At 51.9% G+C, this 23,693-nt stretch overlaps 1 protein-coding gene across 8 annotated transcripts in view; it reads right to left on the reverse strand.

The window, feature by feature from the left end:
• Positions 1-5,350: 5,350 nt before the first annotated feature.
• HOXC4 (homeobox C4) overlaps positions 5,351-23,693 on the reverse strand; it is a 60,504-nt gene continuing 42,161 nt past the window's right edge. Inside the window, exons 1-4 of one of the 8 annotated variants that reach the window (XM_057701364.1) lie at positions 23,268-23,305; positions 8,103-8,219; positions 6,851-7,957; positions 5,351-6,522 (exon numbers count right to left, since the gene is read on the reverse strand). In XM_057701364.1, coding sequence (XP_057557347.1) covers positions 6,167-6,522; positions 6,851-7,454 — 960 coding nt within the window. In that variant the 5' untranslated portion in view covers positions 7,455-7,957; positions 8,103-8,219; positions 23,268-23,305 and the 3' untranslated portion in view covers positions 5,351-6,166. Of the gene's footprint in view, positions 6,523-6,850; positions 8,943-9,660; positions 10,322-13,241; positions 14,928-22,835; positions 22,877-23,267; positions 23,306-23,693 lie in introns of those variants that run through there. The other 7 variants (XM_057701365.1, XM_057701362.1, XM_057701363.1 and 4 more) reach the window with 7 other exon arrangements.

Consider the following 23,693-nt stretch of genomic DNA (forward strand, 5'->3'; position numbering starts at 1 on the left):
TCCTCCCGCTGGAACTCAACCCCTGTTCTGTAACCTTAATTGCCAAGGTCTGTTCCAGCTGAGCGGAAAGACTTCACGTGTACAAAGTTACAAACACTGTGTTACCGCCCAAAGGGACAGAGTCACAAACAGGAGCCAGGCAATCAAGAGTGGGGCGACACCTCAGAACAAGAACAAACTGGTTGGGGGACATCTCCCAAGTGACTCATTCCCACACGCCCACGGATCGCCCAGCCCTGTTCCCGTCCATCGGATTGGAGAAGGTGCCTCACTCTTTCGTAACAGCCCTAATCCTAACCCGGCATCTAGAGACAAAGGCCGGGGGAAGAGAGAGGCAGTTCTTCCTAGGATTTGGGGTGAAGTTCGGGGGAGGACCCACTCTCCGCCTGGAATTCCTCTGATGGAGGAGACTGTTGGTTTGATGACCTGGGATTCTTCAGAGTCACCAAGTCCCGGCTTGGGAATGTTTCCACTGCTAACTAGATCTCTCCTCTCCACCCTTCCCCACAAAAATCTTGAGAGGGTCCCATTTCCTGCTCTTGTAACTCAGAGAAAACTATCCTTTCCTTTCCAAAGGAAATGAAATCTCCTTATTTGGTGGTGGGGAGTGGGTCGGCCGAAGAGCAATTGAGAGTCCGCTCCATTTTCCACGAAAAAATGGAGGGTGGAAGAGGGGGAAGCAAAGGGAGCTTGGGCTCTAAAGGGCGAGCCCCGGGAGGTGGAGCGAAGTTCACCGCGCAGTGAACCCGCTTGGCCGGCCACGCAGCCCGCGGCCTATTGTCCTCCGCGCGAGCCCGGGGTCGTGACCCAGCCGAAGGCGACACCGCACCCGGAGCGGACGCGGCGTGGAACCCGGAGGAGGAGCCGCGCCGCTGCCGCCGGCCTCTTGCATCTCGCCCTTGCATCTCGCCTTTGCCCGGGCTGGTCCCATTTCGCCATCCCCCAGACCCTGGCCGCTGCGAGGAGGGGAGCGGGGACCACCCCCTCTCCCCACAAGGCAGACGGCCGCTTTGTGCCCCCACTCTCTTATGCCCGGCTTCCTGGGAAGCCGGAGGCCGAGAGCAGGAACCTAGCATTGGGCTGTTTGGCCGTGCCTCAGACTCGCTGTGATTTAGGGTTTCTCCGCCCGGAAGTTCAAATATGCTTCCCGCTCCCAATCTCTGTTGCTGGAAGAGAGGGTCAGAAAGGAATGAGTAGAGGGTAACACTTATTTGGGCTGGACCCACAGTCCATCACGGCTGGCAACGTAGGTCCTATAGGACCCTACATGTTAGGGACTCGCAATTGCTGATGGGTACTGGAAATTTAAAATAGTCCCTTTCCATTTATTACATTATGTAGCCGTATCCACAAACATACTCGGAGGGAGACCCTCCCTACCCATCCTTGTCTCCCCTGCCTCCTCATTCTCAGCTAGCTGGGCCTGCAGGAAGCGGCAGGCTGGAAGACAGTGCGGCAGAGGACCTTACCCTGCTTGCATGGTTGTGGGCTTGGCCTTTGGATGGACCTTGTGTTCAAAGGAGCTATACAGCTGACACCAGAGAAAAGAGCCGAAAAACCCTGAGGCATAGAGGGAGAGCTCCAAGCCGAAGAGGAAGCTCCTGGATGTGGCAGGCGATCAGCAGACCTTGGTTTCTCTCTGCTTCCCAAGTCTAAAGAGGATCTGAGCTCCTGAAGCCGCACTGATTTTAAGGCGGCTGAGGGAGCCCTTCAGGTCTCCGGTTCAAACAGTGCACCCTACCATTTTTAATTCTTAAGAAGCAGCTAAAACGTGGACACTCAAAGCAGCCACATGCTGTAGGAGAAAAATTAAAATGGGGCTAACAAGATGGGAGGCAGGAAAAGCAGGCCAAGGGGGGTGGTCAGTTCCGTCAGAAAGATTGGTCACAGGGAAAGACTTTTTTTTTTCTGCTAAATCCCCCAAATGTTTATTTTGGGCCCCTACCCACCCAGATAAATCAAGCTAACATTAGGAAGTTCTTAAAATTGTATTGTTATGTAATGATATCCAGAGAGGTAATAAATATTCCCTCTGCGCTGATGGCCACTGGAGTTGGGGGTTCCTCCATCTCTTTTTCCAAGCCTGAGAAGGATTTCTTGAAAGGGGAACACTTTCCTAAGAATTAGCTCTCCAAAGGTGGGGTGCCAGATAGAAGCTGTGGAAAACCATGCGAAGTGGCTGTGTGAACCACGCTCCCCCAGGATGGGGCAAAAAGCTGAGAAAAAGATGGTGAAATTGCCCCAGTACGCTGCTCCCCCCCATCACAGCTCCCTCCATCTCAAGGACCCCCTTCGGAGTCAGTCTCTCTCATCTTAGAAAAGCAGGCACACCATGCCTAGGAGAGGGTACCCTGGCTCCAAGCTCCGGAGAACCCCTTAGTAGTTTATCTTCTCTAGCACTCCCTCAAATACACACATATACATACATCTAACAGCAGGAAGATGTCTCTGGACTGCAGTCCGCCAAGTCCAAGCTCAAAAAAAGCTGATGCACAGATTGCAAAGAAAACTTTGTAGGAAACTTCGCACAAGCGGCAGTGAGAGGCCCTCAGAGAAACAAAGTTCCCCAGTCCGGGAAGGACTCAGGCTCACTTTCTCGACTCTCTCTCCTTTTTTGAGCCAAGTTTCTTCACTCCCCAGGCACACGACTTGGCACAGAAACTCCATTTTTCCCAAGCAGAAGCCCTCTGCTCCTAATTGGGTTTCCCGCCTTCCCTCCCCAAGACCGGGAGTTGAGATAAAAATTGAATGGCAAACAGAGATAGAGTTGAAACTGCTGTGCTCCTCGCCCCCAGAGCAGATCAGTGCTAACTACTTACATGTCAAGGGGATTTTTGACCTGTGGGGATCTCCTGGTGCTTGGAGAGGAAGACCTTGAAAGATTGGTGTCGCCGTTTTCACCCCGTCTTCTTTTTACTTAGCCATTGGAGAGAGACACACAATACCCTAGCAGGCATTCATGCGCCTTGCCTCTCCCATTACTCGGGGCAAGAAACCCCCAGCCCTACAAAAGCAGTGGCATCCTATCTGGAGACCAGGGGCTGAGCAAGGGCTGGCTTGGGAGGGTTGGAGATGGGGGTGGGGGAGAGGTCAGAGGCGCTGCCGAATATAAAGGCGATGGGAGAGAAAATGCTGTGTCCTCCCCGTGAACCTGGGCTGCGTCCTCCCCGCCCCCCCCCCCCAGCCTTTCCCCACTGCTCAACCCAACTTCAATAAAAGCCCCGACCCTCGGCTTCCCAGTGAGGCTGTAGCAGCATCCAGTGGACCAAGACAGCTGGAGCTAGGGGCCTCCGACCCAGGCTGGCCCCCACACCCGACATCCCACTCCTCTCCAGCAGCCTGATCCCATTCTGGGTGGTCAGGTCCAAGGCAAAAGAGAGTTTGGGGGAAAGAGGAGCTTACTGGAGGGAGGGCCTGAGGCCAAAATTTTCCTAAACTCAAATGTAAGAGGGTTTAGTTTTATTTGTCACAAACTAGGGATGTCTGATGCTTCCCCCTTTCAGACCAAAAGGGACAGAGAGAGATACACAGAGAGTGACTATGTGTGTATGTGTGAGAAAAGGAATTAAAAACAGAAGCCCCTAAAGAAAGAAAAATAAAAGAACTGTCTCAATCCTTTTATGCTACCTTTCATGAAGAGCATGTCCCTTCAGCAAGTTCAGGAAGAAGCTTAAGACATGGAAGATGGTGAATTTTCCTCTCCTTGCTTTCATCTCTTCCACTTTAGGGAGGAGAGGGGATAAATTCCCCTCAAACCAAATGAGCAAAGTTAGGAAAGGACTATGGATCTTAATTTCCATTTCCCCCTCTCTTTCCATCTTAGCTTCCTTACAGGATTGGAAAGACACCCAGGCCCACGCCTCAGACCTTCCTTCCCTTTCCCCAAGCACAACTAGACCCCCTTTTCCTGCCCCAAAGTCAGTTGCCTTAAGATGATGGGAGCTACTGTCAGATTTGGCCTCTAATTCACTTGATTACATAAAATCACTCCAGATAATTGTTGGCCCTGCTTCCTCACACTGTAGGCAGCATGTTTTGCTGTCCCCAGGGCACCATTGAGGGAGGAGAAAGTAGACCTACAGGACCAAGTGATTCCCCCCAACACACACACACACACACACACACACACACACACACACACACACACACACACATACAGAGTACCAGCCAGCAAGTGGCTCCAGAGGAAATAAATCCAAAGCACACCAAACAGATTTTCATAACTTGGTTCCTCTGTTGCCTTTCGCTCCAGAATTTGGGAAGAGAGGAGAGTGGTATCCATGGCTCCCCTACTTACCCCAGATCTCTTCTCCCTCTCTCTACTACTTCTGATAGTCCTCCATCCTGAAATTTGGATAAACTGCCTGAGAAGCTTACCAACTATCCCCTCACCTTCTCCCAACAAACAAGCAAAACTCTGACCAGGCCTTGCTCAGAGTCTGGGCCCCAGGACCAGAATTCTTTGGAGGCTTTGGCTTAAATGAATCATTCAGGTAATCCAGCTCAGTTTTTTGTTTGTTTGTTTATTTGTTTTAATCCCCAAGGAAACAATTAAAATTTTTTTTTTACAACCAGGCAGCCTTTTCCTGCCTATCTCAAGCCCTGCAGGGACCTGGGAAGTTGTAGGAAGAGGGGTGGTCCCTGCCTCCCCCTCCCCGTGTCTTTTCTCAACACCTGGCAGGTCCATGATAAAAGTTAGGGGGAAAAATAAAAGTGCCTCATTATCTTCAGGCATCAGGCTTTGAGGCCTACCCATGCAAGGGGGCCTCCCAGGGCTCTGGCCTCCACTTCACCCTTCTTTCCAAGTCTAAACAAACAGAGAAGCCATCCTGACAGGTCACTTTGCTGCTTCAGAATCACCAGCTCAAAATGTTTCTTCTTTTAAGGAGAACAGACGTGTTGAGAGGGCATCTTCCTTAATCCCTTATCCCCAGCGAGCCCGACAAAGACAAAAACTCTTCTTCCTCCCAACTCCCTAAACTTGCCTTCTAGTCTGCAAATCAGGCAGGCCTACTCAGCAGAGAGAAGGGAGAAGAGGGACATAGACAAAAGAAGGCACTGTGCTTAACTCTAGAAAAGCGAGAGCCCCCAGCTCCACTCTCAGTCCCCCCAGGAGAGCCTGGCCTCTGCAGACTCAGGGGGAAATTGGCCCTAATCTTCCACATCCCCTCTCCTGAGATCCTCTGCCCCAAGCCTTTTGCTGGTTCTTCTAAGGACATTGGGAAACTGGAGTTGAGAGTTAAGATTTGTGTGTTTGCTTAGAGTAAACTTCGGCAACTATTCTGAGAAGGTGGGATGTTACCAGGCCAGGAGGAGGAGGGGGATGAAAAGAAACCATCAGACATTGACGTAAAACTAATTCACATTCACTGGTTTATTATTGATCACGGGGCATTTCACATCGACACTAAAATTCTTTATTGCAAGTTTTACAATAATCAAGTAAATTCAGTCCCAAAACACAATAACCACGATTGGGGGGGAGGGGTATTCTACCTATAGACTGCCTCTCTGAACTGAAAGTTCATTTTTATTTTCTTTTGGCTCCTCAAACTGAGCAGCTCTGAGAGGCTCTCCAGATGCATTTAGCTTTGCCTGCTGTCTCCCCCCCTCTCCTCCCAGCTCCCCCAACAATAATACAAAAGAACTTCATAGCTTTGTTCTCCTTAAAATGACTTCCCCCTCACTAACCTCCCCTGGTGCATTTTCAATGCAAAAGGCCTAAGGAAAGAGGGGGGAAGGAGGAGGAGGAGAAGGAGGAGGAGAATTGGCTTAAAAATCTCTTTCCTTTTTTCTTTCCTCATTTCCCCTGAAATGCGCCCAAACCAAACCATCGCACCTTGCAATATATAATCTTTGCAGCTTTTTTTTTCTTAAAAAATAAATAACCCCCCCAAAATGGCCTTTAAAAAAAAAAAAACCCCAGCAGGTACCATGCTAAGACAACATCACATGCTTAAAAGGGTCCTTAACAGTGGAAAGGAGAGAAGGGCAGGGGGTTTGTTTGTTTATCTGTTTTGTCTGTTTGGAACTGACAAGGGATAAGGTGGGAGGAAGAGAGAAAAAAACCAAAAAATATATATATATTAAATTCTATAAATAAGAGTCAATTTGTGTGTGAGGGGAAGATGGGGGCCTGGGGTGGGGGCAGGGTGTGAGTTATGTTTTATAACCTGGTAATGTCCTCTGCCCGTTGCTGCTCCGGCGGCGTGGCGCTCTGGGAGTGGTCCTCAGAAGTGCCCGGGGTGGCTGCCGAGAGGGTGCTGGGCGCAGCGCCGGCCGGGGGCGCTGACCTGACTTTGGTGTTGGGGAGTCGGTGGTCCTTCTTCCATTTCATGCGACGATTTTGGAACCAGATTTTGATCTGCCTCTCAGAGAGGCACAGCGAGTGGGCGATCTCGATCCTTCTCCTTCGGGTCAGGTAGCGATTGTAATGAAACTCTTTCTCTAATTCCAGGACTTGCTGCCGGGTGTAGGCTGTCCTCGAGCGCTTGGGTTCCCCTCCGTTATAATTGGGGTTCACTGGGGGGAGGGGGAGGGGAAAAGCAAATAGTGGGGTTCAAAGGCAGCAGGCTCCCCGCCCCCACCCTCACCCCATCCTCAGTTCTGCTGGAACAGGAGGAGGGGGTGGTGGAAATAAAGTCATCAAGCTAAATGGGTTATAAAGAAGTTGAAGGGAGCTGGAGACTTTGTAGTGTAATAAGAGGGGAATCCTCATTGTAACCACACTGAATTATTTATGCGCCCTTAGAAAGCGAGCATAGTTTTCACACATACATAACAGATCGTAGCACATGGCTCGGACTGCCCAGAGTAGCTAAGCCATAAAATTTATGGGGGATGTAATTACCCATTCTCGCTCGTAAATCCAGTTCAATTGTGCTAACCCAGAGTCGCTCCTGGAGAGAGAGGGGGAAGGAGAGAAAGGAGGACGGGGGCCGGAGGGGGCCGAGGAGGGTGGGGAGCTCTGGGGAAGAGGGGAGGGAGGGGGAGAGCAAAAAGCAAAGTTGCCTACCCGTGCTAACGTGAATTTTTTTCATCCATGGGTAGACTATGGGTTGCTTGCTGGCGGCGCTGGAGGGATGGTCAGGGGCTGGCTGGCTGCAGGCTGGCGGGGCTGGGGACGGGGAGGCGGAGGCGCCTGAGAGAGGCGCCGGCTCGCAGAGCGGCTGTGATTTCTCGGGGTGGTGGTGGCCCGCCTGGGCCGGCCCGTGGCCCCGCGAATTGCCCGGCGCCTGGAGACTGGTGCAGCTATACTGGCGCTCAGGGTAGCTAGGGCGCGGAGGCGGTGGTGGGTACAGCTCCTGGTGGTGATGCTGGAATCCCGATTCCCTGGTCCGGCCGTAATATTCCGGACTGTGTTCAGGGATGTAGCTATTTTGCGAATATTCTTCGCATGGAGGAAATTTCGGATCGATGTAGTTAGAGTCCATCAAATACGAGCTCATGATCATTAATTTCTGGAGTGGAAAATAATTTTTCTCGCTTTGTCGTTTTTCTGCTCCATAAAGCCCTCCTACTAGCTAGCGACCCTGTAAAGTTACTTTCACCATGTGACTCCGCCGGCCAATCACACGGAGCAACCCAGTCCCCGGATAAGGAACCGAATCGCTTTATTCAAAATGTATCCAATTTTTTTTGTGTGGCGGTGGTGGTGGTGCTGCTGGGGGGTGGTGGTGGTGATGTAGGGTGAGCTGGCAGGGGCTGGGGGGCCCCCAGTGCACACCCCGCCGATTGACAACCCTCCCCTGCAAAAGGAGATGGGAAGCCCCCAGCTCCTTTCCAAAGCCTGGAATTGGGGGGGGGGGGCTGTCGGGAGGCTGTGATTCAGCCCCCTCCCAGGGTCTCCCCATCGGCCTTCCGTGGGCCCCTCAGGCCTCGGCTCCTGAGGCTTTCCAGAGGTCTTCATTCATGGCGATCCTGTCTCAGTCTGTGTAGGTCACCGGGCAGCGCCCCTCTTTCGCAGGAAGAGGAAGTTGAATGAGGACTGGAGTGGAGGTTGGATGGGGAGGGGCCCAGGCTGAGCCCAGGAGGCTGGTGAGCCTGGGGTGCCCCCCATCCAAGGAGACCAGAGTCCAGCCCCCTTACCCGTACACACTCACCCAACCCTCTGGCCATGGGGCCGGCGAGGCAGGGTCCCAGCTGGACCAGGCAGGTAGAGGCAGCGGGATGCAAATGAGTCTGACGTCATTTCTGGAGGTCTGGGGGTTGAGCCCCCGCTGAAGAGAGACAGGAAGTGGTTGGCAAAAGCAGAGTTCAGAAGCTTTGCCCTCCCTGAGTACCCACTGACTCTCCCTGCCCAGCCCAGAGCAGAGGATCTCTCCCACTGGCCGCTGTTTCCGCTCTCCATTCCGTCTGGCCTGCTGCTTTCTGACAACTAGCTCCAAGGCTGGCTCCCAAGCTCTTGGGGCAGGGAGCAGAGCACTCTGCCAGGGGCCAGTGCCCTGGGATGGCGCCCAGCCATGGCCCTGGGAGCTCTTCTTACTCCATCCCCACAGAGGGCAGAACTAGCTAAGAGGGAGGCCTGTGTGGGTAGAGCCTGCTTCCGGCCAGGGATTGTATCCATGTAACACATGTGTTTACATGTAAACACGCATCCCCAAGGGCCAGCTCCAGGCTGCCTTCCAAAAGCTGAGGGGTGAGCTCACGACGCTAGGGAGGCTGGGCGGGCCTTGGGGGTCTCCAGTCCATTCCTGTGCCCTCCCCTCTTTCTGCCACCCACCCAGAGGAATACCCCGCTGGTGGGGTGGCAGGGCCATGGAGGAGGGAGGGGCAAGAAATAGGAGCTAACCTGCTCCCCCCCACCCCCCAGCTAGGGGTGGCCACGTCTTGCCACCAATTCCAATTAACTGATCCCATAACTCAGAGTTGGGGGCGGGGGTGGAAGAAGGGAGAGCCCAGGGAGGGAGCTGGGTCCCCTTGTTGCACTTGATAACAATTATAGTTTAAAATCATAGCTTGCCGGGGCTCGGCTATATTTTACTTGATAACAATAAAAGTGACACATAAAGTTAACTGTTTATGTTTTATTTATTAGACTAAATCTGCCAGCGGTGGTAGGAGCGCTTGCCTCGTCGCTACAGCTTTTATAGGGCTGTAAAACGTCATAAATCAGTCTCGCGGAATCGCCCGCACTCTTTGTGTCGGCGGCGGCGCAGGGCTGGCGGCCGCTGGCTGCCTGCTCCCTCCTTTCCACGAAAAGTCGTAATGTGATTTTTTTCCCTCTGATTTTATTATTATGATCGCCGCTGTGATTAGTCAATCTACCTTTAATTCGCCGCCCTACGCTGCCTCCTCCCAGCCCAGCCTGGTTGACACTTGAATAAGTACCTTTTAAAACGGCATAACAACTATTTGAGGGTTTAATTAGAACATCTGCAATTAAGGGAATGAGGAGGGGAAAGGAAAAAAAAAAAGAATAAAACCCTTGTGAGAGGGAGGCTGAAGGCGGCAGATTCCCAACCTGTCTCTCACCACCTTTGGGATGCCAGAGGGGGTCCCCACTTCCAAATTAGGGCTCACCCTGAGGGCTGGAATGAAAGCTGGGCCACAGCGGATTCCAAGGGGCGGATTCCCAAAGGGGCTGATTCCCCGTGCCTGGGCCCCTGGCCACCTTCCCTCCTGCCATGCTCAAGCCCCCCACCGTCACCCCAGGCTCACCAAGAGCTGGTGCTTGAGGGTCCCTAAATACCCTCTCCCCAAGTGGTCAGTGCCCGCCCCCTGCCATCAGATGGGCAAAAGAACCAGAATTTCCTGGAGGTTGACCATCTCTTAGAGGAGATTCTCAAATTTCCCAAGTTGAGAACTCCTGCCCACTCTTGTCCGGGACCCTCTGCGTGTGAGGACTGGCCGGTTTAGCTGGAAGAGGAACTTGAGATCGTGAGAAGGGGAAGGCTGCTTGCTTGGGTAATAGTGATTCGGAGTGTGTGAGGGTTTTATTATTGGTGATGGGGGGGTAGGTTAATTATAAATTGTTGGAAGTGGCAAAGGGAAACCAGTGCTGACTGCTGATCTACATAAAAATTCTGACTGCCGCCTGGGGAGAAGCAAAGCTCTGGAGAGCTCAGGTAGGGTGGGGGAAGGCTGCTGAAGGAGAAAACCTTCCAGCGCCACCCCCATCCTCCCTTCTAGGCCTGCACCTGGATTGGGCTGCCCCACCCCGTCCTGGCCTGGAGTAGTCTCAACTCCACCTGGCTCCCCTCCTCATTCACCTTCTACCAGCCCTCCCCCACCTCAACTCACTTTTCTTCCATCTCTTCACCCTCTCGGGCTTGTTAGGGAGTCCTTGCCAAGGCATTGCCCATCTTACACCCCTACTCCCCCGGATTCTGAGCTCCTGCAGGTGGGTTGAGGGAACAGGAGCAGGAAACCCACTTTGGGCCAATATGTGTAAGGAGATCCAGACAGTTCAGATGCCTCCAACCTAATGTCAAATCTGTCTTTGGTTATTACTGCTAACAAATACATATGCATTCATACTGTTAATATTTATTAATATATTAAATGCCTCCTTATGCAGCCATAAATGTGTGCAGTTTTCATTTCAGGTTTGCACAGCTAATTTGACATGCATATCCAGAAAGTGAACTGAGAGATTCCCCCAAACATGCCCACAACTCATCTACATCACTTACCAAAAAAACTCTCTTTGGGCTCCTATATCTTAATAGCAAGAAAGTCGCCTATCACATGGGGAAAATAGCAAGCCAGACACCACCACACACACACATACAAACATTTTCACCTGGATATTATTGTAAGCACAGAAATAAGATCCCTTCGGAGGGCTCCTGTACTTAGCATTGGCTTAATGAGCTGGGGGGGGGGGGAGGCGGGCACTAAAGCAGCTCTTGCCCGTGATGAATCCTTGTATCTCCTTTTGTGCTTTGCCCTCCTGCCTCCTGCCTCATCAGCCCAGGGATCTCCAACCCCTGCTCTGCCCTCCACCTCTCTCTGCCCCAGTTTTATTTTTTATTTTTTCTGATCAGCTTTTGCCAGCCTCTAAACAATCACTCTCCAAATGCTCCCCCCAGCCCCATATCCCTTCTAAATCTCGATCTGGTTTCTCTTTCGGAAACATGTTTCAGTACAAAGCGCTTCCCTTCTGACACCGCTGAAGAAAAATATGTGTCCATTGTGTGCGAGGCCTTATTGTGCCCGGATTACCATACTGACCGTTGGATAACCCATATCCCTCCCTCCCCAGTAACAAGCTGCTCCACTGGTTCTGTGCTGCATTAAAATCTCACCTCTCACACTCCCTGGATGTTCCTAGGGAGAAAAATAAGTGGGAGAACCAGCTCAGGATTTGGAGGGCAAAGAGAAGGAAAATGAGGGTCATTCCTTTCGCTACTCTCAAAAGTGCAGGATGTGTGTGTGTGTGTGTGTGTGTGTGTGTGTGTGTGGATGCGCGCGTGCATATGTGGTTTTTGTTGTTGTTTTAGAGATTAAAAATTGCAACGTCTCTTTCCTCTTCCTCAAATAGATTGACTTTTAGATGGTATAAAATCAAGTCATTTATTTCATTTTTATTTTTTCTCCGAGCAACCTGAAAACCCCAAACTAAAGCAAGGCTCCCATTTTCCCCCTTGTGTGTGTATATGTATATACGTATGTGTTTTGTCCCTTTCTAATGCCAGCAGGCAAGGCTAATGTATGCAAAAGAATATGCAAATGCTTAATTGATTTTTTTCTTAAATCTCTTGTCAGTAAAAGTAATGAATTGGTCTAAAATGATTTTAATAACCCAGACGTGTCACCAGAAAATACTCAACCTTTTTTTTTTCCTCCTGGAATCGCTTATAGTCTCAAAAAAAAAAAAGCAATCATGGAATGTTAATTTGCCCCCCTTTAAAATATTAAAGATGAATTTCTCTTGTTTGTTCAGAGACCATAGGCAAGGTCCTCTCGCGGATTTGCCCCTCCTTGCTTTGCCTTCCTTGGAATTCAATTTTCCTCAAATCTCGTTTAAAGTGGCTTTTTAAAAAGTGGCCGCATTTTAATATTGGTTAGACAGAGTGACCTGCATTTCACCTCGGGTGTTTGACTTGTTCCAATAGGTCACTGCCATGGGGTTATTGATGGGGAAACTCCATTGAAATTTGTCTCTTCGCAAATGGCCTTTAGATCTTCCAGCGAGTTCAATAACTAGTTATAATGTGGAAGGGGAAAAATGAAGGCCCTGGGCTAACGAATTTGATGTTTCATTTTTATGCTGGAGAAATAGTTAGTTAGAGGTTGGGTTCCCCACCCCCTTTCTGGCTCATCCTGGCCTCGCTGACCCCCGCCCCTACTCTCGTCCAAGGCTGCTGGATTGTATCCCCTTAAATTTGGGCTGGGGTGTCCCTTTCTCCCTTTGATGCAAGCTTTAATTCTTCTTATTTTTGTTGTTGTTGAAAATTATGACTTAGGGCTGCAGGAAGCTTGCACTGCTGGAGAATTGTAACCTGAACTTTCCTGTTAGAGGGGGTAAAGAACTTTTACTTTTAAAGCACTCTAAATGTGGTTTTGAAAGATCTAGAAATTAGGCTGGCTTAGGGTAGTTTATGGAGGGCTCCCTGACCTGGTGCTCCCAGAATTAAGAAGCCGATAGGAAGGTGGTATCCCTTTTGGGAGTTGATGAAGGCATCTCAAGATGCTCTAATCTGTTCTTGGCCTCTGAGCTGCCAGAGACCCACGGGATCAGGCACCCAGGACCAAGGAAGGCAGAGACTGGGAAAACCTAAGGATAGAGGGAGAATTCTATGGAGCAGGCAAGAGAATCCTGGGGTCTCCTCCAGGGTCAGAAACAATTCATGGGGACTTGGCCCCGGTAACTGCTTGCTGAACTTCATAAGAAGGGCGCCCGGCAAAAGCCCAATGCCCAAAGAGAGAGCAGAGGAAAATGATTGGGGGGGAGATGAAGATTTTATAAGATTGCCCCTTTTTTTCTGGAGTTCTTAACAAGTGGGAGAGGAGAGGGCAGGGAAAGGGAGGAGAGGTCTTCATTTTACTCTCCCCAACCACAGCCGTGGTGGAGAGGCGGTGACTTCTCCAAAGAAGCCTCGGAGAAAAGGCTGTGGAGAGCTGGTTCTCTCCAGGCTGACCCATCACTAACCTCAAGAATAACAACATCATTCGCCCACAAACAGAGCTCCCTGACTGCCTTATTTTTTTTCCTCCAGGAACTGTTCCTTCTCCTTCCCTGCCCAAAAGGGTCCAGTTAGCTCAGGCCCAAGTTTCCACTTAATAAGCCCACCTACCTCCTTCCAAGCCCACCTTCCAAGCTTCCATCTCTAGATGAGAGTCATTCCAAAGGCAAGCCTTGATTCCTGGGTTGGGGGAACCCAGACCGAGGGGAACATGTAAGTGCCTGAAACTAGGGTGCAACCTCCCTCTATCCTCTTAAACCCAGAGGCAACGTATTGGTGCCACCTGCGCTCTCAGACAGACTTGCCTGGACAGATCGGGACACCACTGGGATCTGGGGAGCAGCCTCTCACCACACGCCACAACCCCCTAAAAATGGGGGAGCCCGGGAAGGGCCCATCGGGCGGCTTCAGGATCCGGCCTGGAAGAGGACACACAGCCTGCTCTTCCCAGCCAAGCGGGAATCAATAGCGATCTGTTATAAACTTCCCCGCAGCCCCTCCGCGCTCTGGCCGCGGCGGGCGAGCCCCATCCCCGGCCGCTCGCCCGCCTCGGCCCGCACCTTGGCCGCCTCCTCCGAACCCGGGACCCGCAGGCTCGGGCCTGGCCCTCTCCCGGTTTTAATTACGTGATTGATTTTCGCTTTGGCCGCGTCGGGACGCCTCTGCCTCCGACCGTTTAAATCTTTCGGCTCCCTTTTTTGCATTGCCGAGTCCTCCTGACGGGCTGTAATTTAGAGGCTGGCCCTCTCGGGTGGCTGAGTCCGGGTCCGGGTCCGGGCTGCGGCCTCGCCCTACACTCCAACGAAATGGTCCTCTCGGCTGTGCGCCGCGGCCCGCTCTGCAGCCGCCCCACCGCGCGGGCTCTCCCACTGCGCTCCTGCCCATCCGCCTTGCTGAGTTATTTTGTGCTCCATTATTCTCTGATAGAAAAATGTTCCGTGTTGGAGTTAGCACTCCATGCCTGGGCTCGGAGCCGGGTTGCTCCGCGTTTTTGTGTTTTCTCTTCACCCGAATGAGGGGAGTATGTATGGGAAGGTCTGGATCGAGACCCGAGGAAGCACGATGCCCGGCTCCAGGCTCGGCGGGGACCTCCAGCCGCTTCCCCCAAAGACCCGGGCCCGGCCGGCGGCCCAGAAGCACCGGGAGGAGCGGATTCGGCCGCAACTTTCCACCACTCGGCGCGAGCGGGACCGCAGCGCCGGAGGCCCCCGGCCCTCCGTTGCCCGTTGGGTCTGATTTTGCTCCCCAGCCCCAGACAGAGGCCCCGTCGCCCCGGCGGGCACCGGAGCAGCCTCTGGGAGGTGGCCGCGGGCACCCGGGTCCAGCAACACGCCGGCCACCCCCTCCCGGCAGGGACCGAAGGTGAGGCGAAGGAAGGGAAGGAGGGGAGGCATTTCCACGGACTGGAAGACTAGATTTGGGGTGGGGAGAGGACGGGGAAGACGTGGAATTATTAAAAAGAGCCCCTTCAGTCAGTCACCGTGGCTGACTTTCCCTTTCTCTTTTCCGGAAGGAAAAAAAAAACACCCCTCTTTTTCCCTCCCTAAACCGCTGGTCTCCCGCTTAACCTCTCATCTATTTACAACTAATAAACACTTCTCTGATGATTCTCCCATGTCCTGTTCATCCTCTGATCCTTTCCAACGAGGCAAGCTATGAGTTACTATGAGCACTATTTTATGATTCTGTTTTTCCCTCAGGGAGAGGAGGGAGCTGGGAATGTCTTTCTCCCTGGGGAAGAAGTTCAGGGAAACTTGAGTTGGTCACAGCCGTCTCCCTGTCCTCCACCCCCGACCTGCAACACCCATCCCCTGCTTCCCCAGCCCCTCTCACCGCCCCCCCCCCCACCCGCAGCAATGTTGCCGGGTAAATAAGAGTCCGTCTGCCTGGCTATTAGGATTCTGGAGACGTTGGCATCTGTAGCAATCATTAGTCAAAGCCGCAGAAGCCAAAGGAGCCGAGGAGTTGGACAGAAAAAATCTTGGAAATGATATACAGGAGCCGCGGAGGCATCAATCCAGGCCGATAAGAGCTCGGCTGCTGGGAGTGAGGCGGCCGCTTAATTGGGCCCTGGGCACCGAGAACAACTGGGGAGGGGGCATCTATGGGTCAGGCAGGGACCCTGGCACCATGTGGGCACCCTATACAAATAGTGGGGGACTTGAAGGCTCTTTTCCCCAAATTTCAAAGGCCCAGTTGGGGTGGGGGAAGACATGCCTCCGTCAGCCTCTCCACCCTGGGAGCCAAGAGGAGCGGAGCTAGAGGAGTCTTCCCTTCTCTCTTCTTAATGGCTGTCTTGGGAGGTACTGCAGGTTGGGGAGCCTGGGCTGGGATTTCAGGTCACAGGGCCAGCCGGGAGAGGGCTGTGGTCTCTAGAGCGGGTTTTAAGGGGGCAGATAACTCATTTGGACTCTATTTGGAGGGAGCCTTGGAGATAGCAACAGAATCACTCCCTTGAATAAGCAAAACAGCCGGAAGATATTTGTTCCCTATCCCTACTCACCTGGTGTCTTTATTGACACAGAGATAGAGACAGAGAATGCAATAAGTTTAAATTCTTCTAGAGGGAGATCCATGACCCTACACATAAATACATGCATTATGGAACCATCACTAAATATACTTTCAAATATTTAAGTTTGCAGCAAAACTGCAAAGACTATAAAGACCTCCAAATATGTAGTTTCACTATGTAACTATTTTATGAGTTGAGACGTCTGCATGAATCTAGATAAAATTTTCAAAATAGAGATTGAACAACACACGTAGAGTTCTTTCCAATTGAGGGAAAAACTCACCAAATATTCATCCAGATATTTAGGGAGAGCTGTACCAATACATCCCAGCCTATACATCCAACACTATAGAGAGATTGGTAATGTGCACACAGGAATTTGACAGAGGACTGTTATGTTCACTGTGGATCTATAAATCTAAAGATCTATAAATCTGCATTTAAATGTGGAGTAGAGAGAGATGTAAAACATACATCCTGTTATACACAGAGCAACCTATAAATACATTTTCGCACATACAGCCATGGGATTGCTCAGCTCTCTATAAAGACACGTGTATTTGCATCAAGTCAGGAATGAGGGAGATTCTCTGATGCTCATGGGTTTGGGATGCCCCAGCCCAGACTTCTCTGGGAAAGAAAGGAGAGTAAACTGAAGCCTGTGCAAGTAAGTGCTAAGAGGGTCCAGGAACTCATATACTCTATGGCCTCACGTCCAGCACATGGGGCATCTCTCTGGCAATGGACAGGAGCCCTGACACCTGGGCCGAAAAGCGTCCTGACTTGATGTAGCCAGAAATGAGACAGAGGTAGAGGACTCTTTACTTCTTTTCCCTTTAGCTCCCTAGCCCAAAGCTGGGGGAGGGACCCATGGGAAGTTGAGGTGTCTTTAGGAGGGGAAGGCTCATGAACATTACAAAATGGAGCCATTTAGGTAAAATATGATTGTGTGTGTGTGTGTGTGTGTGTGTGTGTGTGTGTGTGTGTGTTTGACAGCTTGGTTAGAGAGAAATGTGAGAAGGCTGCAGGCTTCCATACACACCCATCTTAATTACATAAAACCTAGTCACTGACTGCAGAGAGTTTCCTCCATTCATACATTGCTAGATGGGGTCATCTATATGCTACACACCCATCCCCACTCTTCATGAACTCTCTCTTACACACCTGAAGTCCCACCCTGTCAAGAAGGGGTTTGGGGTTCAGAAAAGGCATCACAGGGAGACAGAGGCCCCAGAAGAGAGTAGAGGCCCCAGAAGAGAGTAGAGCCCCCAGGAGTCATGGAATCTACCATCAGGTTCAGAAACTGAATGCCTTCCATGTTAGTTCTTCTTAACTGAGGGGTTGGGGGAAACCAAGTTCTGCATGGTCAAAAGAAAATGAAAGATGGCATGATTCTTAAATCTGGAGTTTTAAGGGGGAAAAATAACCAATGAGCCCTTTTCTTATTGGAGGCAGAGGATTTGGGGGGTGGGGGCTGGACTTCCTTTGATTTTTCAGCTTTGGTTTACTGGGGAAAGGGAGGTAAGAAGGGCCCCAGGTGGGCTTGGGGAAGTGCAATCCAATCTAGTTGGCCAGCTTTGGGGGAGAGTGATTTACAAAGCAAAAGCTCAAATGCTACTTCCTGAGAAGCCACCAGATCAAAACAGCCTCCTCTGGGCTTTATGACCCCATCTCTACTCCCAACAGGAAAAGCACCCTCAATAAAACCTCAGCCCACGCCCCCATCCTCCACCCAGAGGAGGGGGAGAGACGCAATCTAAAATGAGGGACCTGACCCTTACTTGCTTCATTCTCTCTCTCTCTCTCTCTCTCTCTCTCTCTCTCTCTCTCTCACACACACACACACACACACACACACACACACACACACACACACACACACACACACACACACACACACACACTGGGCTATCCAGCCAGAAAGTTGGCTTCTGAAAGAAGTATTTACTAGACAAGAATTTTCTCCACTATCTGAGCAGAGAAGCAGCCCTAAGATATTTGGAGTTTCGGCCTGAAGAGCAGATTTGACCAGATAAGGATCTGGCCTCGTAGTCCCACACTGCCTTCCAACCCCCTACAACTCAACAGGCCAACAGGACACTAAAGGTCACCAAGAGCCTGGCTGCCACCATCTGTGGGGGCTGCTCCAGGGGTTTGGTTTTCCAGGGAGGCAGAAGAGAAGAAACTCAACAGATGCCTAGGGCTTGAGGGCATGAGTGGGGAAGGGAGGACAAATGGTCTCCAGGCTGAGCTGCTGGGAAGAATGGGGCAGGACAGGGACTGGGAAGTTAGTTTAAGGCTGGTTTCCTGTGTCCAGCCTGGGCTTCTGACCTCTTGCATGCCACGCTTGGACACATACATACACTTTGTGTGTTCAGGTATGGTGTTCTGGGTTGGGGTCTGAGAGAAGTGGGGATCTTTCAAAGGCAGAACTCAGCCTCCTCTACCTCTCTGAGAGCTGTGACACATGCAGAGCTGAAGGGATCCCAGGGATCTGAACCCACACATTCCACCCCCATCCCCAATATGGGGCCGCAGAGCATGGCAGAACTTTCTCTTCACTTGTGTCAGGTGTAAAGAAGTAGCCTCCTTCCTGCACCAGCTCCCCAGCAGGCCCAAAGCCTTCTGGTCAACCTCTCATTGTAGCTTCTAAGGCCTGGTCATCAGAGGCTGAACAAGGTCCTGGATAACCTAACCCAATTTCCCTAAGTCCCAAATTTCCTCTCCCTCCTACCCCCACCCCCATGCAGTGAATCTTCCTAGGAGTGGGAGAAGAAAATGGATCCCAGGGTTCTTCTGTAGGACTCAAGGACAAAGAGATCTCTATCACCTCAGTTCCTCAGTCGAGACTCCTTGGGCTCCCAGGGCCCCATCAAAGCAGTGAAGGGAGGTATCAGAACAGACACACCATCCTGGGTTACAAAGACCCCATAAAAAGGATGTGATTTTCTTGGCCCTCTAACAGCTAGCCTCTTCTTTACGTTGAATCTCAAAAAGCCAAAAAGCCCTAGCTTGGGGTCCTGAATCCAGATTCTCTCCCTTCTCGACCTTTAAGGGCTCCAGGGTCTCCAATCCCACTGAGGAGGAGGCTCAGAGCCGCACATGTCTCTCCAGGAAAAGAAAGCACAGAATTAAAGCTCAGGACAATGATGTTTCAGCTCAGAAACTCAGCCCAAAGTAATTACACAGAGGGAGAGTCAATGAGACAGATAAAGTTGACCTGGATATTAGGAGGGCCTAAGGCAATAAAATCTCTCTTCCCAGTGCCTGCTTAGAATGAGCCAACCCGCCCCCCCGCCCACTTCTTTCCTTACTTTCATGGAATCTGGAAACTCCAGCATGAGATATCCACACTAGAGGTGAAGATTGGTCTCAGACAAGACTACCACACCCTTTACCAGGGAAAAATAAGTTTGTGTGCTCTAATTCTAATTCATGAAAGAGGTCAATGGAGTGGCGGGATTGAAGGTGACTTGGGAAGTGGGGGGCTCAACGGTTTCTGAGAAAAGCTGCCCTCCCTCTGGCTTCTCATTCTCATCCTTCCTACCAGACCTGTGGCACTGGCCCCAAGTCAGGCAATGTTTGCTCAGAAGGCAAACTGGCGGGGATGCTGACAAAGCCCAGCTCAAACTGGGCTATCCCCTGACACCCCCCAGAGGCGGACTTAGAGGTCTGGGTGGCACAGCCCATCAGAACTCCTGCTCCTCAGTCAGCTGGAGGAGGGCCAGGAGATCAGGAGGAGACGCGAGGGGAGAGAAGAAGTCAATCAGAAGATTAACCCGGGTACAAAGCCTTGGAGACTGGGGGACGGGGGTGGGGGTGGAGGGAGAAGTGCCTGGGTCTGGACCTGAAAGTCAAGCGTTCAGGAGACACAAACACAAGCACTGCTGCCACACATGCACGTTCTCTGCCATCAGATGCTCTTGCTCAGAAATAGTTTCTCACCTATTACTTGTTCTGACCCGATCCACGTATAAATACAAACACCAACACCCACACCTTCAGGGGCTGTGTCCTTTGATAGCCACTGGCCAGGACAAAGGATCCTCATCATCATCATATCTTGTGAAAAGAATGGAAAGGAAGGGGACTGAAATCCACCTGCTGTTTAATATGGGAGCAGGGAGGAGGAAGGGTCTTGGTTTTCTGTGCTGATTCCCTTTTCCAGAATCCTTCTTTCAACTGACTTGAAGTTTATTCAACAAACTAAAGGTACCAAACACAACTTTTAAGAAGTCTCCACTTTTGCTCCCTTCCCCAACCATGCCAGAGGCACGTTGATAAAGATAATGGCTTCTGGAGCATTTCCAGAAAGATAAGTCTCTTCTAATCACTCCACCTGCCCCCAAGAGGATCAGAAGAGAATGCAAATGAAAAGGCGTGCAAGGTAAGTATATAGGGACTAATCACAGTCAGAATTTGAAATCAGGGCTGGAGTTCGTATCCACACCCCCTGTACAGCCTGACCTAGACTGCATTATAAAGTCCAGGGAATTGGGTGCGATCACACAGGAGACCATGAGAATAATGCAGATAACGCCCCCACAACCTCAGATTCCAGTACAATTGAGATTGAAGTACAACTTTGTTAGAACCAGAGGACAAAAGCCAAAGTCCTCCCAGAGCTGGGTCAGGGACAGAGGGCGGAGGCTAGAATATTCTCAGCATCGCTTATCCCCTTCATATCAGAGAGAGGGAGGACCCAGGAACTAAAGAGGGTGGTGGGGAGGGAGGAAGAGGAGTCCCAGGAAGGGCAAGACTGAGACCCCAGTACTTTTTGGCTGATTGGTTGGTGGAGGCCATGTGACCCTGCTTAGCGCATTTCTGACTGGTTGCTTAACCTCTCCTAGGGTTAAAGACCTAGGAACAAAATAAAGCTTTCCCGGTTAGTTGGGGCACCTTGGCACCTGAGGGACTGCCCATCCCCCTACTCCAGAGAAACCTCAAGTTCCAGCATGGGGGAGGGGGTGGGAAAACCAAGAATCTCAAAGCCCTTTTGTATTTGTACTACTTCCCTTTGTATTGGTCCTACAAAACAGCAAAAAACAAACAAAACCCCCAAAGAAACAAAAAAATACAAAACCAACCAAACCAAACAACAGACAAACAAACAAACAAACAAAACCCCACTGTGGCAACTTATTTGAGAGGAAGGACGATCTGCAATTACTGGGGTGGGAAGCAGGGGTGATATTTACATGGAACTTTTGAGCCTAAGAAACAGGAAAAGGAGACAGACACGGAAGTCATAGAAACCCTCCAAGACATGCTGTGTAAATCTGTAAAACAGAAACACACTCACTCACCCTGCTGTACAGAGCTGAAGGGACTGGGACTGAGATCTGGCCAGGAGCGGGGGAAGGCTGCGACCTTGCCTGGGTGTGGGACTTTGGCCTTGGTGAAATTCTTGATCCAAGACCATTAGATTCACTCCCCAAGGCACCGGGGAGGCTGGAGGGAGGGGGAGAGTCAAGTTATAGACCAAGGGAAACTCCCATCTCCCTGCTGCTTGGATGGAAAGTTTCCAGAAACCCTCCAAATCAGACTGGTAGGGAGGAGGCGTCGAGGAGGGCCCATAATAAGAAAGAGAGAACACGAGCGTTAATTATCCAATGGGTCACCAGAAAGAGTCCGCTGGGATCCTAATGCGTCCCCAGAAAATAAAGGGGTGGGAGGCTGGAGGGGGTGGCGGGTGGTGAGGGACGGAGGACCTGGAGGGAAGGCTTTGGGGAGTTCTCCACCTGGGAGCCAGCTCTTCAACTCCTCACACAGGCAACAGTCCCCAAGAGCGTGGGATGGGGCTCCAGCTCTGAAGCCCACCGCCGCTTGGTGTCTTTGGATCCCTGTCTGCCTCCACCCTGCCAGAGTCTGCCTGGGCTCCCTGCCTCTGCTTGACTCCTGCTTCTTCCTCAGTCTCTTGAGCAGCGAAGGCACAGTAACAGCATCCTCCTTCTGTCCCCCAACTGCACCTCTCCACCCAGGGGGCGCCCAGAGCCCCTGGCCCCCAAGGCAGTCCCTCCCCCTCTGCTCTGGCTCACGGTCTCCGCTTCCCTCCCCTTTCCCTTAGCCCAGACGCCTCGCCCTCTAAGGACCCGCCTTCCGCCCTGCTTCCCTGCTTCGAATCCCTGGCCCCTTCAGGAACCTGAGTTCCTATGTTGTCACTTTCCTGGCTTAGCTCCCGTGACGCATGGGGAGGGTACACCCTTGCAGGTGTGGAGGACACGTGCATCTGTGCCTGACACCTCTGCTGCGCCTTCCTAGAAACCTGAAGGGAGTCCCAGCCTGAGACTGGCCCCGGGGCACCATGCCCACACTGGGTCCTGAGGGCTCCATCCCCCAGAGGCCAGTTTCTCCTCAGGGCTGGGGGACGTTCCTGGCCAGCCTAGTAAAGACAGTGCCTCCACTCCCACGCCCATTTATACTCCGCTCACAGCAGGAGCCTCTAGGCCTCCCGGGGCCTAGTTTTCCCTCAGGCCAGCACTAGAGATGTCAGGAAAGACCCCAACAGCTAGAGGGAGGGGGAGGCATGAAACCACACTGGCCCCAGACAGACTGAGACCCCAGACTGTGGAGCCTGAGACAGCTGTCCACCCAGGCCTGGCGGTGAAAAGAGAATGTCTGGGGACTCCCTGGGCTCCACCCGCCACCGTAAAGATGCTTCTGCCATTTCGGGTCGCAGACTGTGGGCTCAGTAGTCCCAAAGCCCTCTTTCCCTGCCCCCCTCCCCAGCTGCCTGCCCTGCCTGGACTCTGGGCCACTGGCCAAGGCCTGAACTGGCCCCTCCCCAGAACGAGGGCCCCAGAGGCCCTCTGCGCTTGCGCCCAGAGTTTACACACTCCTACAGACACCAAACATTCCTGTGTCTGCCGCTGTCTTTCTTCCCAACTGAGGAGGGAGAGGGGGTCAGGGAGAACTGGCAAAGCTCTAAAGAACCCAGGTCTCTCTTTACCCCAGCTGACTTGCAACTGGAGGGACTGAAGGGCTGGGGGTGGGGAGGGCTGGTCTGGGGAGACAAGCTCCCCCATCCTACCTCCCAGCGGCTTCTCCTCTTCTTCTCCCATCCCGGCCTGGGGAGGCCTAGGGAGGCCTTCTTCCCCTGCCCTTAATGAGTGGGAACTGCCTCCTATTGGGGGGGGGGTGGTTAGGTAAATGGAAGAAAGGGTCAGAGAGAGAGAAAATTAACTTACAGCGTTCGCCTGGGATTCATTTGCGAAGATGTAACCTCTCTCACCATCATCCCCAGCGCCGTAATCCCCTCTAACTGCCAGGCCCTCTGTCCTAGCATTAAACCTCACCAGCAGCTGCGTGGCTGGACAGTTAAGATTATATATGATGTAAATATATTGTGGGTTTGTCAGCTCTCCCTACACCATAAAACTTGGTTTAATGACATCACGTGGTCCCCCAAGAGCCACTCACGGGCTTGCCTTCGGGCCATTCACATAAATAACCTCCAAAAGTTTCAAACTCCTAAATTCACATAGAAGCCTTGCGTATTTCTCTAATGCTCAGTTACACGAAAAAGCCCTTGTGCTGCTCCTTTGCCCCACCCCCACCCCCCCTTGCACGGTGGGGAGGGGGGAGAGGGTGGATCCTTATTTATTTATTTATTTACTTACTTATTTCCATAAGGACCTGTCGCCTTCGAGGTCGTGTTGATATTTTTTTCCTCCTACTTTTTTCCTCCTCTCTCCTCTAATTGCTCAGAGTGGGCCGTGTCCCCCTCTTCCCACTCCCCGGGGAAGGTAAGTCACGCTTCTTCCCCTTCTTTCTCTCTGCCAGAGGGGGTGGGTTCCAGGGCAAAGTGGAGAAGCAGGCTCCGTGGTCTCTGGGACCCAGAAGCTCCTCCACTCACTCCCCCAGGGCAATGCCAAACCCTGGTACTTGAAGATTGTTCCAGGAGGCTGGCTGGTGAAACAGAAGCCTCTGCTCAGGGAGAAAGCAAGGGTCTGGGCCGCACCCACTCCCAGTGCAGAGGCGTAGGTCCGTGGCCTCTCTCTAGGTTGTGGTCGCTGATGCCGCTAAAGCAGAGGCTGGGGCCTGAG

Source organism: Hippopotamus amphibius, chromosome 12 (assembly GCF_030028045.1).
Source record: "Hippopotamus amphibius kiboko isolate mHipAmp2 chromosome 12, mHipAmp2.hap2, whole genome shotgun sequence".
Lineage (NCBI taxonomy): Eukaryota > Metazoa > Chordata > Mammalia > Artiodactyla > Hippopotamidae > Hippopotamus > Hippopotamus amphibius.